This window comes from Panthera onca, chromosome B1 (assembly GCF_046562875.1).
Source record: "Panthera onca isolate mPanOnc1 chromosome B1, mPanOnc1 haplotype 2, whole genome shotgun sequence".
Classification (NCBI taxonomy): domain Eukaryota; kingdom Metazoa; phylum Chordata; class Mammalia; order Carnivora; family Felidae; genus Panthera; species Panthera onca.
This window is the reverse complement of record NC_138342.1, coordinates 101052074-101070378: the sequence shown is the minus strand read 5'-3', so window position 1 is coordinate 101070378 and position 18305 is coordinate 101052074. Positions and strand designations below refer to the sequence as shown.

The 18305-nt window shown below is 39.2% G+C and overlaps 1 protein-coding gene and 1 long non-coding RNA gene across 2 annotated transcripts in view; one reads left to right on the top strand and one right to left on the bottom strand.

Moving 5' to 3' along the window:
• Nucleotides 1–2040, bottom strand: part of LOC132692147 (uncharacterized) — a 33191-nt gene extending 31151 nt beyond the window's left edge. Inside the window, exon 1 of the long non-coding RNA XR_009616207.3 lies at nucleotides 762–2040. This is a non-coding gene — a long non-coding RNA (uncharacterized LOC132692147). The remainder of the gene's footprint in view (nucleotides 1–761) is intronic.
• A 102-nt stretch (nucleotides 2041–2142) lies between these two features.
• Nucleotides 2143–9799, top strand: MAD2L1 (mitotic arrest deficient 2 like 1). The gene is made up of 5 exons (XM_060654276.3): nucleotides 2143–2340; nucleotides 3262–3408; nucleotides 6832–6952; nucleotides 8181–8284; nucleotides 8954–9799. Exons 1-5 carry the CDS (start codon nucleotides 2268–2270, stop codon nucleotides 9124–9126), a joined length of 618 nt encoding a protein of 205 aa, XP_060510259.1. The 5' UTR covers nucleotides 2143–2267; the 3' UTR covers nucleotides 9127–9799.
• The last annotated feature ends 8506 nt before the right edge of the window (nucleotides 9800–18305 follow it).

The following is an 18305-nucleotide window of genomic DNA, read 5'->3' as shown; positions in this document are numbered from 1 at the left end:
AAAGCACATTATGAAAAGCCCTGAGGTGGAAAAGTGACTAACAGAAGAGGCAGATTGGGAAAATAATCTGAAAAGGGGCTGCTGAGTTAGGCAGAAGGCTGATAAGGCCAAATTTATGAGACTTCAATCTGTCCCATCCCTTCCCTTCCCTCCCCTTCCCTTCTTTCTTTCATTTATTTAGAGACAGGGGAGAGAGAGAGAGGTGGTGGGGAGGAGCAGAAGTTAAGGGAGAAGAGAGAATCTCGTGACTGTGAGATCAGGACCTGAGCTGAAATCAAGAGTTGGACCAACTGCCACAACTGCCACGCGGGTGCCACCTTTATTTTTTCAACTATGCATTTTTAAACAAAACTAGATTACAAAGTCCTCAAAAAGTACAGACCTGGCTTTTTTTTTTTTTTTTTTTTTTTTTTTGGAGAGAGAGACACAGCATGAGCCAGGGAAACAGGCTCCAGGCAGTCAGTGCAGAACCTGTCATGGGGCTTGAACCCATGAGACGTGAGATCATGACTTGAGACGAAGTAAGACGTTCAAAGAACCCAGCCACCCAGTGCCCCACAGACTTTACCTTCAAAGGTTAATTATTTCTTACATCTCTTCACAGAGCACAAAAAAACGTATTTAATAAATACTTCTATACATGGAAAACATACATTTTTCTAGCCATTTGAATTCTGGAATCTCCAAAATTATACCAACAATTATTTGCATCTTCAGATAATTTAAAAACTATATTACTATGAAACTGAAGGAAGTCTTACCTGAAGTGTTGAGTATTAATATAAAATTCCTTAGAAAGACAATTTTTATTCGTAGTAAGATGGGCATCATGCTTTACCAGTCTTATGCCAGAATTCTGACTCTAAGTTCCTGGTGGAAAGAGTGAAAAGTTGGTGATTTAAACACACAGATGAATCCTTAAAAGGGATCTCCATGAAGTCAGAGACTGTAAGTATGAGAAAGCTTATAGAAGAGCTATTTGGCAAAAGCCTCTGGCCAACAACTAGCAAAACAAGGAGAACCTCAGACTAAGAAACACAAGGACATTAATTCTGCTAACAGCCAGGGGCTTGGAAGAGAAACCCAGATCTTCAATGAGATTCCACTTGCAGACGCCTTTACTTCAACAGTGTGAGACCCTTAAGCAGAGCACTCGGCTATACCACACCAACTCCGGACCTACACGACTACGATAACAAATGGGTGATATTTTAAACCATTAATTTGTAGTAATTTGTTACAGAACAATAGAAAAGCAACACACTCAGGCACTTCTCATATAATTAAATAGCAAAGTATGTCTGGAACAAAGTTTCTGAGACTTCATTTTACAAATAATTTTGCTAGCTGCTTCAAGGCGAATAAAATTTTTGCGAAAATTGTTTCACAATTGACACGAACATTAATTGTGCACTCCCTGAAATATTTCTCATCCTAATGTAAAGTCATTGAATTTGTGAGTCAAAATTCCCCTGAAAGTTCTTCAGTGTAGATGGGCCTTTTTGGTGCAATGAACTTACTCCTCACCACCTTGCCTGTGGGTGTAAAGTGCGCGGGATGGACGGAGCACAAGCTAGACTGCCAGATGCAGCCTCCAGCCGCTCCTGACCGCTTTACAGTGAGGCCGGGTGGAAGAAGGCTGAGCCCAGGACAGACATAGGCACAGGACAAAAAAGGTTGCGGCTCATCCCTTTAACCCTAACCTAATTTCTCGGGAAAAGCCGCTCTCTCATACAGTAATCGGGCTCTCCAAGGCTGTGGCTTGGCTACCGCGCACCCGGTTTCTTTACGAACTGCCAAAGCGTCTAGCAAAAGTTTCAAGCGCCCACTAGGGATCACTGGGGCCACTTAAGGTGCAGCTGGCGAACAGTTCATATCGCTTTGAAAATATCTATGAAACTTAGAAATTGTGCTCCCTGGCAGGCCTAAGGTGTGGCAACTAAAACCATACCGCCCGCCTCCTTCCTCGACGCAGTCTAGATTCCCACAACTAGAGGAGCCAGACCAGGACGCTCCGGACCCGGACTACCCGGAAATGCGTGACCACGCCTACCTACTGCGCCTGCGCGAGGAAACAGCTCAGGCGAGCGAAGACAGGCCCGACCCCGCCCCGTGGGGCGGGACCTAGAGGTTTGTCACGCCTGCGCAAAGGACCAGACGGCATGCTGCGTCGTTACTTTTGAAACGAGTGGCGGGGAAGTGTTGTGGAAGTCCCTGCTGTAGCTGTCTGCCGGGTGGAAGCGCGGTCCTTCGTTGTAGGCCTGGCAATGGCGCTGCAGCTCTCCCGGGAGCAGGGCATCACCCTGCGCGGCAGCGCCGAAATCGTGGCTGAGTTCTTCTGTAAGTCTTCCTCGCGCAGGCCGGAGGGCGGGAGAACTGAGGCCAGGCCGCCCGGTAGGCCCACGGCTCGGCCACGGAGGCGGGGTAAGCGCGGGGGCGAGGTTGCGGGGGTGCCGAGAGGCCCGGAATTCAAGCCCTCTCTGCCCCAGCCTCCTGCCGGGCTGGAGAATCTAGGAGGAGGCGCATGCAGGCGCCGTTTCCGGATGCGTTGCTAATGGAGCTGGAGGCCTAGGTACTGCTGAACCGAGGCCTGTCTCTTGTCGTAGCCCCATCAGCTGCCGAATTGCTTTAAACTGCTGATCTTACGCACTTCCTCACCTGCCCCTCCCACCCCACCACCACCCGGGTCTCAGCGACTTGAGACAGAACACGACCGGGGTGGAGACCGTGTATGTTTTTAAGAACCCGATCTTCACGCTTTGATTCTGGTGTTGGGGTGATGAACTAGACTTTAGGAGGCTCGCTGTTCTGGACCAGGCCACTTGTACCTTCTGATAGAATCTGGCAGGATTTGTGAGGGGAAAAGGAGGGAAAAGAAAGGAGAGGGTTGCCTGGAGCATTGGACCAGTAAAATCAGTTGCTAACTCAGACACAAAAGCCGATCTTGACATCCTCTAGCCCGAATTTGGACTTGGATTACAATGAGCTGAAATTTGACGGTAGTAGATTAATATAGTTTGGCGTTTTTCTTTTATTGCCACATAAGTGCAGGTATCGCGTTCTTTTACTTAGAAGCAAGATTTTAAGGATTTTTAATTCCACTTTTTACCTATTCTAATTTCAGCGACACACCCATAAACACGTGTCTAGGCATTTACAGTTTTATACCATTAATGAAACCATAGCCACAGCTAAATATGTTTTATTTTACGGAGTTACAAAGTGATAATAACTTTTCTTTAACATTCCTTTTGTTTTCAGCATTTGGTATCAACAGCATTTTATATCAGCGTGGCATATATCCATCTGAAACCTTTACTAGAGTGCAGAAATATGGACTCACCTTGCTTGTAACAACTGATCCTGAGCTCATAAAATACCTAAATAATGTGGTGGAACAACTAAAAGGTATTTAACTGTTGGAAACAATTTTGAGTTTTGCAGGCCTTCTATGACCCTTCCTTCCGGGCATCTTGGTGGTCGTTTTTTCGCTCTGTATATAGAAGTGTAAAACACTACAATCTCAAATATAATGACTCTCAATTGGAAGAAAGCAAAAATATATAAATTGAAAGAAATTCCACTTTTACCCTACATTTTGAGTGAGTTGAATATTTTGATGTTAGGTATCTGATACAGCTTCACAAAACAATCTCCATCAAGTCCCTTAGAAATGATTTTTGGGGGCCCCTGGGTGGCGTAGTCGGTTAAGCGTCCGACTTCAGCCAGGTCACGATCTTGCGGTCCGTGAGTTCGAGCCCCGCGTCAGGCTCTGGGCTGATGGCTCGGAGCCTGGAGCCTGTTTCCGATTCTGCGTCTCCCTCTCTCTCTGCCCCTCCCCCGTTCATGCTCTGTCTCTCTCTGTCCCAAAAATAAATAAATAAAAAAAGTTGAAAAAAAAAAATTTAAAAAAATAAAAAAGAAATGATTTTTGCAGTTCATGTGGCCAGATGGAACAAATTAGAATTTAATGTACTTATGATGGTGTTCATTATCTGAGAAAAATCCACTGTATTTTTAACATGATCTATTTTCTGTAGCTGCCTGGAGTTTAGAGCCATCGTTATTTTAGAATAAAGGAAAATAAAATTAGATCCAACCTGGGAATTAAACTTAAAAAAGTACAACTACTAAGTAATAGGACACCCAGTAGAAGTTTCTCATTTTTACCTATTTCCATTTGTTATTGTTTTTGTTTTTGTTTTTGTTTTTAAATCCTGGGACGCCTGGGGGGCTCAGTTGGTTGAGCATCTGACTTGGGCTCAGTTCATGATCTCAGGGCTCCTGAGTTTGAGCCCTGCAATGGGCTCTGCTGTCAGCACAGAACCCACTACAGATCCTCTGACTCTTGTCTTTCTCTCTTTCAAAAATAAATAAACATTAAAAAAAAAAAAAAAAAAAATCCTGCCTGTAAGTCAGTAAGCCTTTTCTATCTGAACACTCATTGTTTTTCCTTAGCTCAAGAAGTTACTGTATTCGATCACAATACTTATTCTCCATCTATTCCTTTTTTTTTTTTTTTAATCTTGTTTTTCTCCACTTAGGATTCTCATTTCTAATTTTTCTGTGTTGTAAGATGTTTCTCCCTACCTCCCCATTTGACCTCCCAAAATAATAGTTCCAAAAAACACTGCAGTTAGTCACCTATTTTTTTCTTTTTAATTCATAAGCCATCTATGTTTTTTCAAGTAGCTTTATTTTTAAAATTACATTAATTGTGGGGAGCCTGGGTGGCTCAGTCGGTTAAGTGTCCGACTTCTGCTAAGGTCATAATATCATGGCTTGTAAGTTCAAGCCTGCTCTGTGATGACAGCTCAGAGCCTGGAGCCTGCTTCAGGTTCTGTCTTCATCTCTCTGCCCCTGCTTGCGCAGTGTTTCTGTTTCTCAAATATAAACAAACATTAAAATTTTTTTAAAAATAGCATTAATTATATTTTTATTGCCTTTAGAACTAAATCATCTGTAATCCTGTATTAGGGCTGCCCTCAGATTATTTAGCCTGAAACCTCTAAGTATGAATCTATGTTATCTTAATTTGATAGAGAAGCAAGCCTGGCCTAAGCTAATGGTTTTGGGTTTTCTCCTTTAAGATTACACTCATGACATTTCACCTCAGATGTAGGTAGACCTTTCTATTTAACTTTTCCCATTTATTTTAATTAACACGGAGGAATTGTTCTTAGAGGCAAATTGTTCTGTCAATTTGAATCCCATCCCTCTTGCCTTCTTAAGGACTTTACCCTATTTCTTCTCTGATATTTTTGACTCCTTTGTTTTGAGTTACTTTCATTGGTTTAGTCAGTCTTTAGTTTTAAAAGAAAATAATTCCACCTACTCCAAATCTTTAACTTACTAACCAGTCTCCTTTTCAGAACTAAATTGATAAAAAGTTGTTGATATATGCCAAGGGGTCAGCAATGGTGCCAGGCCATATCTAGCAAGTGGCCTATTTTTGTACTGCCTACAAAGAATATTTTCAAATTTGTAAAGGGTTGTTTTTTAAAAGAGTATGCAACAGAGACCTAGGTGGCCCACATGCCCTCGATACTACTAAATTGTTTTGTCTCTTAAAAAACAACAACAAACTGCTGATTCCTGAGTATACTGCCCCAATATCTAAGATTAATTCAGGGCTCATTCTGAGGCCTTCTTCTCATGATAACCTCTCTAGATCTCTGACATACCTAGATAGCTTCACTAATCTTTGTGTAGTTGACTCACAAACGTACATCTAGCCCAGCTCTCCTAACTCTGTGCTCATATATTAAATGAGTCCCTTGATATCTTCATGTGACTATCCCAGTGATATTTCAAACTCAGCATATGAAAAATGGGGCTCCTGGCTGGCTCAGTCAGTGGAGCATGGGACTCTTGATCTTGGGGTTATCTCAGTGAATGTATCAGTAATCCAACTGGTGATAAAAACCAGAAACTTAGGAGGTATCCCTGAGTCTTTCCTCTTCCTTACTCTCAAGTATTCAATAAATCTTAACAACTTTAACCATGAAATCTCTTGAATGTATCTACTGATCCATCTTTACCAGTTTATCCTTCTATAAGCCTTCATTACTTCTTACTTGAATTACTAATTAATTTTAGTGACCCTAGATCCCCTCTTTACCTCCAGTCTACTTTCCACTTCACCGCCAGAAGGATAGTTTTGAAATATAAATTTAATTACATCACACCCTCCTTCAAACACAATAATGACTTCCCTCATTCTTGAGATATAACTTCTTTAATTTGGCCCACGTGGCCTTGAATGGTTTGACCCCTGTGTGTCCTGCTAAACTTGCCTTCGTTCTCCCCGTAACTGCAGTTGTATTGGCTTTTTTTAAGTCCTCTAGTCAGATGCTCTTCCCTTTTTAATATTTAAGACCTATACCCTTTTCTGTATATTTTTGCATATTTAATAGTATTTATTCTTAGAACTAAACTCAAATGAGAACTCCCTGAATGAACCAAAGTTTCCTGTATTCACTCTCTGCATCAAATACCTCACCTTCATAGCATTCATCACAATTATAATAAATCTTACATTTATTGGCACAATGATTAGATTAATCCTCCACTCCTACATTTTACCTTAGATTAAGATGGAAGTACTGCATGTTCACTACTCTGTTCTCAGCACTCAGTACTGTATCTGGTACAAATATGGAGAATTCAAAAACAGGAGCTAGGTTATTGTGGGGCAAGTTTCCTGTACAGGTTGGAGGAGTTCCAAAATACTAGGGGTAGGAATTTGCAGACAATAGGAAGTGAGACCTGAGAAGAGAACTGCTTTGTAATGCAGTGGATCAAAAAAAGATGCCTTGTTATGTATTCCAGATTGGTTATACAAGTGTTCAGTTCAGAAACTGGTGGTAGTCATCTCAAATATTGAGAGTGGTGAAGTCCTTGAAAGGTGGCAATTTGATATTGAGTGTGACAAGACTGCAAAAGATGACAGGTAAGTATGAATTAAATTACTTCCACTTTTATATATTTTTTGCAAAATTTCTTTTCCTTACTAAAGGAGTTCTAATTATATTGAACTTAGTTTTATATAAGGTAATTTGTTTCTAAGTATGCTTGATTTGACCTAATCCCCTGTGGAAAAGAATAGGGCTCATAAACTGTGCTCACAAAAAAATTGTGCATATCATGGACATAATTGCCTTTAGTCTAAATCCATGAATTACAGACTTTAGTGTTTATGATGCTATATGAGAAGCTACACATGATGGACTAGGTGGGCCATTTAATGAGTTTCAAGGTACTTTTAAGACCAGAAAGTATTATCCTAGACTTTTCTCCCAGCTTAACATGCAGCTCTACTGGGGCGCCTGGGTGGCTCAGTCAGTTAAGCATCTGACTCTTGATTTCAGCTCAGGTCATGATCTCATGGTTTGTGAGATCAAACCCCATGTCTGGCTTTGCACTGACAGTGTGGAGCCTGCTTGCGATTCTCTCTCTCTCTCTGTCCCTGCCCCATTCACGCTGTCTCTCAAAATAAATGAATAAACAAAAAATAAATAAATAAAAGATGCAGCTCTACTGTATTTCATTTAATGCCACAAACTTCCTGCAACACTTCATAAACTGAAGTTTGCGGATCCCCCAAATGGCCCATCATTATAGGCTAATTTCTAGCATTGTCTTAAGCATGCTTATCTATAAACTGAGAACTGTTTCTCGTAATGAAATATAGATTGTTTCTGAAACCTTTGGTCTATTTTAGAAAAGTTTTAACTTATACAAATAATTTGATGCCGGATTAACGTCTTTTTTGAGGCAGTAGGGAATTAGACATTTAGGCAATACTAAAAATGCCAAAATGATTATACTGATTAAATATTTTAGATACTACTTGTTATCTTTATTTTAGGAGGTACTGAAGTTTTCCTAATTGAAGCACTTGACAGGTTTTCTAATCATCTGCTACTGAATAACTTGATACTAAGATCAACCCTAAAAACGATTAGGAGGATAAATGAAATAACAGAGATAATACTGTGCCTACTAGGTTATAGATTCTAAGGATACATATTATACTCCTGTATATTTAAATATTTTAAAAAAAACCTTTTGAATACATTACTTATTTGATTTGGGAAATATTTAATCAGTTAAATAATCTTACCAATGTTTTAAATAACTTGTTAAAATTTAAATTAATGATTTGGTTTCTTTGGTAGTGCACCCAGAGAAAAGTCTCAGAAAGCTATCCAAGATGAAATCCGTTCAGTGATCAGACAGATCACAGCTACAGTGACATTTCTGCCACTGTTGGAAGTTTCTTGTAAGTATTATACAAATTTCACATCCTTTTATTAAATTTTTTCTTAATTATCAGTGTCCTGTAATACAAATGAGAAAAATGTTAATAAAGCAAAAGTAATGCTATATGCATCTTATTTAGAAGTGCGGTGAAGGAATGAAAGTAGTTTACAGTACTCACTCTAAAATATTTTGATGTAATTCTGTTCATTATTTTTATTTTCTACACATGTCTATGTATATAATGAAGACTTTTAGCTATAATTGTGTCTTTTTTTCCTAACTTAGTTACTCTTTCATTCATCAAATATATCCTGCATACCTGCTATCTGCCAGACACTGTTCTGGGCACTGGGATACATCAGTCACAAAACCAAGATGTTATTATCTCTTCTATGGCTTACATTCATGCTATCTCGTGATTAATTCTTTCTGCAAATATTTTTAATGGTTTTCTCATTAAAGGAAAAAAAATTGAATTTTTTTTCATAAGATAAAGTAAAAGGAGTACAATGTTTTCTGTACTAAAATTTCCATTGAGGAAAAGCAGTTAGCTAACAATTAACTGATTAGAGATCCGAGTAAAGTAGCTTTTCTGACACTATAGGTGGTTCAAATGTGAGAGGGACAGGGAGAGGAGTTTTACTTTTGAAAAAATAATGGTACTTTAATGATCTTGTCCCCAATTTAGGTTCATTTGATCTACTGATTTATACAGACAAAGACTTGGTTGTACCTGAAAAATGGGAAGAATCGGGACCACAGTTTATTACCAATTCTGAGGAAGTCCGTCTTCGTTCATTTACTACTACGATCCACAAAGTAAATAGCACAGTGGCCTACAAAATTCCTGTCAATGACTGAGGATAAGGACTGTGATGTACTTGTAATTCTCAGATGTGGTTTTCCTGGAACCAAGTCAACTATAGGTGATACGTTTTGTTTCATTGGTTAACTTTTAGATGGGGAAAACTTAACATTATGCTTTCACTGAACTGTGCATAATTGTTCCATTTTTTGGTACCTGTATGACTTTATACAGGGTTGACCCACATTATTGCACACTATTCAAAAGGGGACTAGGAGATTATATCATCATTGTTATGTCAATTACTTTGAGAGTGGTAACCATAGATGGCAAACTTTTGTTATAAAGCTAAATGCCTTCTTAAATCAGACCTTTTTTGGTCAAGTACCTTGACTCAGAATATAGGTAGGGAAATGTTTAAATATAAAATATAGCAAAATAAGTCTGAATATTCAAAGTCTTTGTTTAGATTCTGAAATTACCCAATAAGAATCTGTAAGTAATGAAATATTGCTCCTATTAGGTCCTTTTGTCATTTATTTCATTTGTATAGTTTCCATATTGAAAACATTTCCAATTATTTGATTTTAATTTATATAACCTGAGCCTACAAAGGTATGAATATTTCTACTTCAAATTCCTATGATACAGAACTCTTAAAAAGTTTTTTTTTTATGGTTTATAAAATCAAGCTTTAAATGATGATGAAATAAATGTGTACGTTTTAAATTTGTCTTAAAATATTTTTATTTTTATATTGGTGTGAGTGCTTAGTCTAACTCTTTACATGTATTAACTTCCACTATTAAGTAAATACACATAGCATCCATTCATTCAAAAATTATGGTGTGGACCTGTTAATGTGCCAAGTGGCCAGGATGAATGAAACAATCCTGAATGCTCATTTTCATAACAGTGCTATTCACAGTAACCAAGCAGTGGAAGGAACCCAAATGTCCATCAGATGAATGGGTAAACAAAATGTGATGTATACGTGCAATGAAATAAAATTCAGCTTTAAAAAGGAAGGAGGGGTGCCTGGGTGGGCCTGGCCTGGACTCTGATTCAGTTTTGCTTACCATAGAGGAATGAAAAACAGCATGCTCTAGTTGAGCTTATCAGGGTCTGAAATAAGAGCCTCAGAAGGGACTGAACCACACCTGGTCTTCAGGATCCTTCTCCCAGTGTCCCCAGCTGGATAGGGAAATCAAGCTTCCATGATTACAATGTTTACGATAGAGGTAACAATCTCCTATATTAGTTGACTTTTGCTGCTTGGCAAACAACCATAGAATAATGATAAGCACTTTTTCCCCTGTAAGTCTGGGTCATCTGGGGTGCTTATCTTCTTCTCAGGCAAATCTGCAGGTCACATGTCTTACTCAACTAGTGAAGGAGCAATGGCTATCCAGGATTCTTCAAGCTTAGCTTCAGAACTTTAAAAGCTGACATTTTTTCCCACATTCCACTATGTGGGCAAGTCTTATGGCTAAGCCAAACTTCAATAGGGCAGGGAAGTATACTCCCATGGAGTTGGAGAGAAGGATGTGTGAAAACCTGATGAAAGTGATATTATACAGCAAAGATCAGAATAGCTATAATAATCCTATATTGTAACTCCCATTTTCCACCAGATGTCACTAATGCTGCAATACTCAAGGTGAATTTCTTTTGACTCTAAAAAACTAGACTTTCTTATTGGAAATTAACATTGGGATTTCTGGCTACAAAAATATAAAGACATCAGAGGAAGAAAGCACAGCATCTGTTACTTGTTAGGCACTTTACATGAATTCTTTCATTTAATTTTCACGATTTAGTGCACAAGTAGAATTGTGGGTTTAATGAGCAAGCAAACCACTACCTTTAAAAGTTTAGGTGGTCTCTTCTGTCCATGACCAAGGAAGCTCAGCTGACCCCTCAGCAAGCACATCAAAAGGAGTTCCTTCACCCTTTTCCGAATGGCTCTACCTTTCATTTATTTATTTTTTAAGTTTATTTATTTTTGATAGTGCACGAGTGCAGGAAGAGCAGAGAGAAAGGAGACACAGAGAGAGGAGACACAATCCCAAGCAGGCGCTGCGTTGTCAGCACAGAGCCTGATGTGGGGCTTGAACCTACGAACTGAGGTCATGTCCTGAGCTGAGGTAACCCCCTGAACCACCCAGGTGCCCCAGCTCTTAACCTTTTACATCCCTTTAGCCATTGAGTGTCCAGAATAAATTGGTTTTCATTTGTAAAACTCCATGTTTCATTGGGTGTATTTGTATTTACACTTTCCTCAGATGACTGACCAATGAATGGTAGGAACCAAAAGATAGAGGGCTTAAACCTCTAACTTAGTCTATATAGTTCAAAGAATAAATCAAGTGTGAATTTGCAAGCAGTTGTGAAACAGTTTTCCAGCCAATCAAAAGAATTATTAAGTGACCTCATTTACTCTTTAGGGAATTAATTTTGGGCTAAAATTGCAAGTAATTTCTTATTCCTTTTTTATTAAATATGTGAAATTATAAGTTATTTTGTCCAATGTAACTGATAAAAATTTGTGTTGGCATAACTGTGGAATAGAAATGCTACTAAAGTTCAAACTTTATTAGTTATATGCTCTAAGAACAGATCTTTAAAGATCTTTCCATTCTTCGTGAATATGGCTTTTAAAACTAGCAGTATTAACTGATGCTTATTAAAAAAAATCTAGTTGGGAAAGCTACTTAATCTTCATTAGAGTTGACAGTCCTATTCCAATCTGGCAAAAACATTGTAGCCTTAGCAACAAAACTATTAGAAAAGGCCTGGAGAGGAAAATGTCAGGAGTTGACCCTCTGATTACACAAGTCCGTTTATGTTACCATTTCACCTATTTTTTGCTCTTACTATTTGATCTATTTTTATAATAGAGAAACATAATATAATTTCATTTACTTGTATAAAGTCCATTTTCATCTGCGTTTATCTGCACCATTTTGCTATGCAAGCTTGTTTGCACAAAGGAACTTACATCAGATCAAAATCTTTATTGTTTTGACATTTTATCTGTGCTAAAAAAGGCCTCTGAGTATAAGCACGACCACTTGTGCTCCACTTCCATGCAAGGGAAAGATCTCAAGCCTCTTTAAAAACTATCTAGATATGGACATACCCAGTGGATACCTACATACAGATGGGAATTTCTTTATGGATGGCAGTCTCACTGACCAAGTCGAGGAGTTAGTGGTCTTAAAGATTGAGTCTGTGCTGTCCAAAATATTTAATGTCAAAATTACAGTTCTTGGATAACTGTGTACTTAATCATAAAAATTCTTTTTTTTTTTAAGTTTATTTATTTATTTTGAGAGATGCAGAGACAGCACGAGTCGGGAAGGGGCAGAGAGAGGGAGAGAAATAGAATCCCAAGCAGGCTCCACGCTGCCAGCACAGAGTCCGACGTGGGGCTTGAATCCGTGAAGCCATGAGATCATGACCTGAGCCAAAATCAAGAGTCAGATGCTTAACCAACTGAGGCACCCAGGCACCCCATGTGTACTTAATCATAATAGCCAATACAACTCTGCAAAAACAGAGTCACAGCTTCCAGGACTGGGAAAGGAAATTTGTGGGTAACAATCATCTACTGAGTGGCAAGCACCAATTGGGTGTGTTATATACCTGTTCAACCTGGTTCCTTCTAAGTGAATGGGGTTTGGGGGTTGGTGGGGTTGAGGGAAACTTGGGCCACAGCCTATCATCTTAGAAACTGGTGATGGGACGTGGGGAGAGCGAGGAAGCAAGGAAAATGATGAAGGCTGAGTCCCCAAATGAGACCTCTGGAGTAAGGAACAGACCCCCCCATACCTTAGGTCGGGGCCATGAAGGGACAGAGGGTGGAGAGAGAAGGACTGGATTCAAAACACAAGTTTTACAACTCTGCTGATGCCTGCTGAGTCTCAGAGGATAACCACTAAGGAAACTTCATTCCTACCTAGGCAGGTTGAGTAGGACCCAGCTAGGCAGCAGTTGACCAGAATCAAGATTCTAAGAAAATAAAATACCACGATCACAGTAACAGCCAACGAGTCAGGATTACTCTTTGTCAAGAACAGAAGGATAACAAAGTTTAGCAAAACTTTAAGGAGAGTCTACATATCACAGATTAGTCAAAAGTTAGTATTCCAAAGAGTTGGGCCATTGCAAAGATAGAACACAAGCGCAAACAAACAATATTCCAGAACACTTAAATTTCAGAGCAGAAACTTTTCTGCTTTTACTCCTTCCTGTCTCAGTAGGATCTGACTGTCGGTTTAAAGAGAGAGACTGCAGCTGGGAAGGAAATGGTGCCAAGAGCTGCAGCTGCAGAAAGTTGTTTTCTTTTAACTTTCAGAGTGTAAAATTAATGCATATGCGAATTTTAAAAACCAAGCAGTAGACAGTGGTACCATGAAAAGTAAAATCTCTACCTGAACTCGTTCCTCCACTCCCCATTTCCAGCCCTCTATTTTTAAGTATTTTTTGTTCAGCGGGTGGTTATCACCATTCCTCTGAAACATATGTTGATACTTTCATTTCTTGTTTATCAACTTGAGATAGTATCTACTGAAAGATGAGAAACTTATTTCTTTTATCCATCCACTTCTCAGTTTTCCCAGTTAATACTGTTTTGGTTTTTCTGGTGATTATGTATAATCTTAAAGAGTATGCTTCAACTCTATATTTTGTTCCATCAATTTTAGGCAGTATATCTTGATCTTTTTGCTATATTGAAGTGAGAAAGATCTGTGACATTTTCTTCCACGTCTCTCTGCTGCCTCAATAGTCAGACTTCCATTTTTTTTATATTATCAGTGGTAATATTAGTCAGTTTCTCTTGTGTTGTTGTCTTGCATTGTTGTCTTCCAAGTTTTGTTTATATGTTGATTCTACAAATTAAAACAACATTTACATTATTCCAATTATTAAATTACTTCTTTCTGAAGAACTGAATAGCTCTACTTATTGACAAAGAAAGGGTAATCTTATGTTATTAAAACTGAAAGATGAATGTTCCAAGTGTCAAGGTCAAATGGCTTCCTTAAACTCCATCTTCAAGACTTTCTATTAAATTTAATTTGGTCAATGATACCTTTAATTTCCAAGAACTCTTTCTCTTTATTTGTTCTTGTTTCATAGCCACCTATTCTTTGGCTTCTTGACTCTGAAGATGTTAGTTTTTTTTGTTGTGGGTTGTTGTTGTTTATTGGTTTGTTTTGTTTTGTTTTGTTTTTTCCTCTGTTCTCTTACCTGTTTTCTTCAGGAGTTAATTGTTAAAACTGTTCCACTTGGACCTTCTCATTTTTGTTGTTGGTTTAATCTAAATTTTCTGGGATTTTTTTTCCCGTATGCGTGAATGATGAAAAAGGTTGGTCAATATTAGTAGCATGATTTTCCACTGTAGCATTTGACTTCTTTCTTGAATGAAATGATGAATGACAGGGACTATGTACATATGAGCTATTTTAGGGTACTATTTTAGGTACATTTAGATATTTTCTTCATCATGTATTGTTTGAAATTTGGCTTTTAAAAATATTAATTTAAAATATCATATCTTATTTACTGTTTTGGTGCACCCTCAAATTTTGTGTGCTTGTTTTCACTCACTGTAGTGTCTGCTTTGGGCCAGGGGCCTGAACGGTTACATGTAATTTCCAGATATGGTCAGTAGAGGGCAGCAAAGGGTAGTGGCGTGAGCGCTTTCTGCCAAGGTCTGGGCATCCCTCTTTTCCCTTTCTTTATAGAGGTAAAAGTCAATTCGTGGTGGTAGAAAGTCCGGAGTGCCAGAGGCAGGAGAGAAATTACCTATAGGGATACTGACCCAGGATGGGGATCAAGCTGAGGAGGCACTGGAAAGATTTAGCCACAATTCACAGCTTTGGTATCTATCATAGAGATTAGAACCACTAGACATTTGGAGGAGAACCATTAGCACTTTCACAGTCCTGATCCTACTCCCAGTCTGTCTAAAGCCCAAGGTCTCTCTCCTTCAAGTAACAGGAATCTCCTATCCACCTTGAAACTGATGCACACTTCCTGTCTGAGAGTTAATACATGCTACCGCCAGTGGTTAAGAGTTCCACAACTAGCCATTTCAGGGAGGAGAGATTGAATGGGTTAGGGACACCATAAATATGCAAATGTAGGCAGTTGATGAAAACACATATGTGTCAATTAAGTAATTTGAGAGCCAACCTATATCAGATGTGGCTTAAAATATATTTTCTTTCCTCCTCCAGAAGGGAAACATTGTCTAGGCATGGAAAAACTATATGACTTTGAAATTAGACAAACTTGACTCTATGAATTATTAGATATGTGGTTCTCAGTTACTGAACTTTATTGAGCTTCAGTTTCTTTATCCATAAAAAATGGAAATAATGATTTTTATCTCATAAATCTGCTGCAAGGAAATGAGATGATGTCCGTAAACTGCCTGGCAAAGAACTTGGCAGTTTGTAGTTATTCAATCGATATTAACACCTGGTGTCTCTCCCAGGCTTTGGTAATGGCAGAATACATGGATGGACTAGAGGGAATAATGCTTAGTGAAATAAGTCAGAGAGAGACAGAGAAAGACAAATACCATATGATTTCACTTATACATGGAGTTTAAGGAACAAAACAAATGAATAAAGAAAAAAAGACAAACCAAAACACAGACTCTTAACTATAGAAAACAAACTGATGGTTACCAGAGGGGTAGGGGGATGGGTGAAATGGATGAAGGAGATTAAGGGTATACTTCTCATGATAAGCACTGAGTAACGTAGAGAATTGTTGAAGCACTATATTGTGCAATTCAAACTAATATAACACTGTATATTAATTTTAATGGAATTGAAATAAAAATAAAGTAAAATTTTAAAAGAAAGTAAATTAAGAAAATAGTCCTGTCTTTGCAAAGTGCTTAAAAATGTAGGGGCGCCTGGGTGGCTCAGTCGGTTAAGCGTCCGACTTCGGCTCAGGTCACGATCTCGCGGTCCGCGAGTTCGAGCCCCGCGTTGGGCTCTGGGCTGATGGCTCAGAGCCTGGAGCCTGCTTCTGATTCTGTGTTTCCCTTTCTCTCTGCCCCTCCCCCATTCATGCTGTGTCTCTCTCTGTCTCAAAAATAAATAAACGTTAAAAAAATAAATAAATAAATAAATAAAAATGTAATTATTGGCACAGGGTCACCTTATACTATGTCCTCTATTCGATATTTAAGATGAAAAGTTAAGTGTTCGAGGAAATAAATGAAAACAGACACTATCAATGTTATTCTGTTTAGAGCTCATTCGTCACATTAAAATAAATAACAATGGTATTTTGGAAGAAATTAAGCTTTAGCTATTCCATGTACAGGTAACTATTACGTGACTAAGGAAAACTCCCTCGATCGTTCTAAGAAAAACTTTTCTCGCCTTTGCACCACTACACGGGGGAGATGGTATCAGAACACTACATCTGTCTCAATGAGTTCCTAAAATACTGTCACTCACAATCCTGGTTACATACAAGAATCACTCAAAAAAAGTTTTTAAAAATACAGAGCTGATGTATCAGATTTAAAAATCCCAGAGCTGGGGCGCCTGGGTGGCGCAGTCGGTTAAGCGTCCGACTTCAGCCAGGTCACGATCTCGCGGTCCATGAGTTCGAGCCCCGCGTCAGGCTCTGGGCTGATGGCTCGGAGCCTGGAGCCTGTTTCCGATTCTGTGTCTCCCTCTCTCTCTGCCCCTCCCCCGTTCATGCTCTGTCTCTCTCTGTCCCAAAAATAAATAAAAAACGTTGAAAAAAAAATTTAAAAAAAAATAAAATAAATAAAAATAAAAATCCCAGAGCTGATGTATCAGAAACTCTGGGGGGGGAAGTGCCTGAAAAGCTCCCTCAAGCGAGTCTAATGCATATCAGAATTGATAAACAGGGACTGGATTCTAGGAGGAGAGAAGTTTTCCTGGTCTTTAAATCTCTAAAATCTCTGAAGGGGAGAAGAAGAAAATGGGACGTAGTCTGGGAGTTGGGGAAGGTGCAGAGATAAGTCTGCCTACATTTCTTACCTTAAATAGATTTTGACAGATGCTCGAGGAAAGGCCAAAAAGTGTTGCCCAATGAGCCTCCATGGGTCTAAATACAGCCAAGCATGCCCAGACTAGCACTTGTGCCTGTAAAAGTGGTGAGAAGTCTGGATGCCACTATCTACGTGCCAGTTCTCTGCTAGTTTGGTTTTAAGATAAGAGGCCTTACCACAGTCTAAAAGGACCACAAGGACCTGTGCTCTGGCCTCGAGCTACCTCTGCAGGCATGTCTCACTCTCCTGTACCTTCTGCCTGTGTCTCCAATCTAGCAAACTCTTTCGTGTCTCTGAAACGTCATATATTTGCATTCTGTCCCTTCAGCTGAAAAACGAACCTTACCCTCCAACATACTTCTCTTGTCTCCTCTTCCCTTCCCCCTTCCTTCCCCTTCCCTGTCCTCTCACTGAGTAATTCCAAATTGTTCTTTAAAGCTCCATTCCAAAGAGCTCTTGCTTGCCCTCTCCACAATTGAAATCAGGTGGGTCGAGTCCCTCTTTTAAGTTCTCATTTCACTCTTTTTCTCTGTGGTACTTTCCAGAGTCTGGTGTTACACCGTTATTGTTGGGACTCTGTTTAATTTCTGCTCCCCTGCCCCCTCATTTAAATCCAGGTTTTGTGAAAGTTGGGCCTGGGTCCCTATTGCCCAGACCTATCAAGTGCCTTTCTCCTAGTACACAAACACTAGCTGTTGAATGAATGAAGTAAATGAGAGACTATTTTAGGTCATGCTTTCTCCCCCTCCATCGGTGCCAGAAAACTATTTCATTCACTCATTCAGTAAAATGTTTGCATTGCTCCAATGTACCAATGCTTGTGAGAAGTAAATGATAAATCAGATATAGACTTTTCCCTTGGGGTCCATAGAGTCTAGTGGGGAACAAAAGACATGTATTCAAATACCTGTTATAAGACCCTGTAAGGGAAACCATAAACTTTGTCAGTAGGATCAAATTGCAGTCTTCCACAGTTGTCAAAGGAAAGAGACTGTTGCTGTGAGAAGAGATTGGGGGAGGAGGAGTTTACAGGAAACTGTGTGACCTCCTGAGTCGGCTGGATTTGAATGCCTCATGTTACATCATGGCTGCCTGGATTTAAAGTATCTAACCTGTCTGTGCAGCAGCCTCCTCACCTGTAAAATGGTCAGTTTTCTAGTGGAAAGGGAACACCATCTT

Bases quoted from the DNA above. Each gene is read 5' to 3' on its own strand.
- MAD2L1 (XM_060654276.3), top strand. From the start codon at position 2,268: ATGGCGCTGCAGCTCTCCCGGGAGCAGGGCATCACCCTGCGCGGCAGC. The intron at 2,341-3,261 runs GTAAGTCTTCCT...TTTTGTTTTCAG, and splicing joins AATCGTGGCTGAGTTCTTCT to CATTTGGTATCAACAGCATT. The intron at 6,953-8,180 runs GTAAGTATGAAT...TTTCTTTGGTAG, and splicing joins AAGACTGCAAAAGATGACAG to TGCACCCAGAGAAAAGTCTC.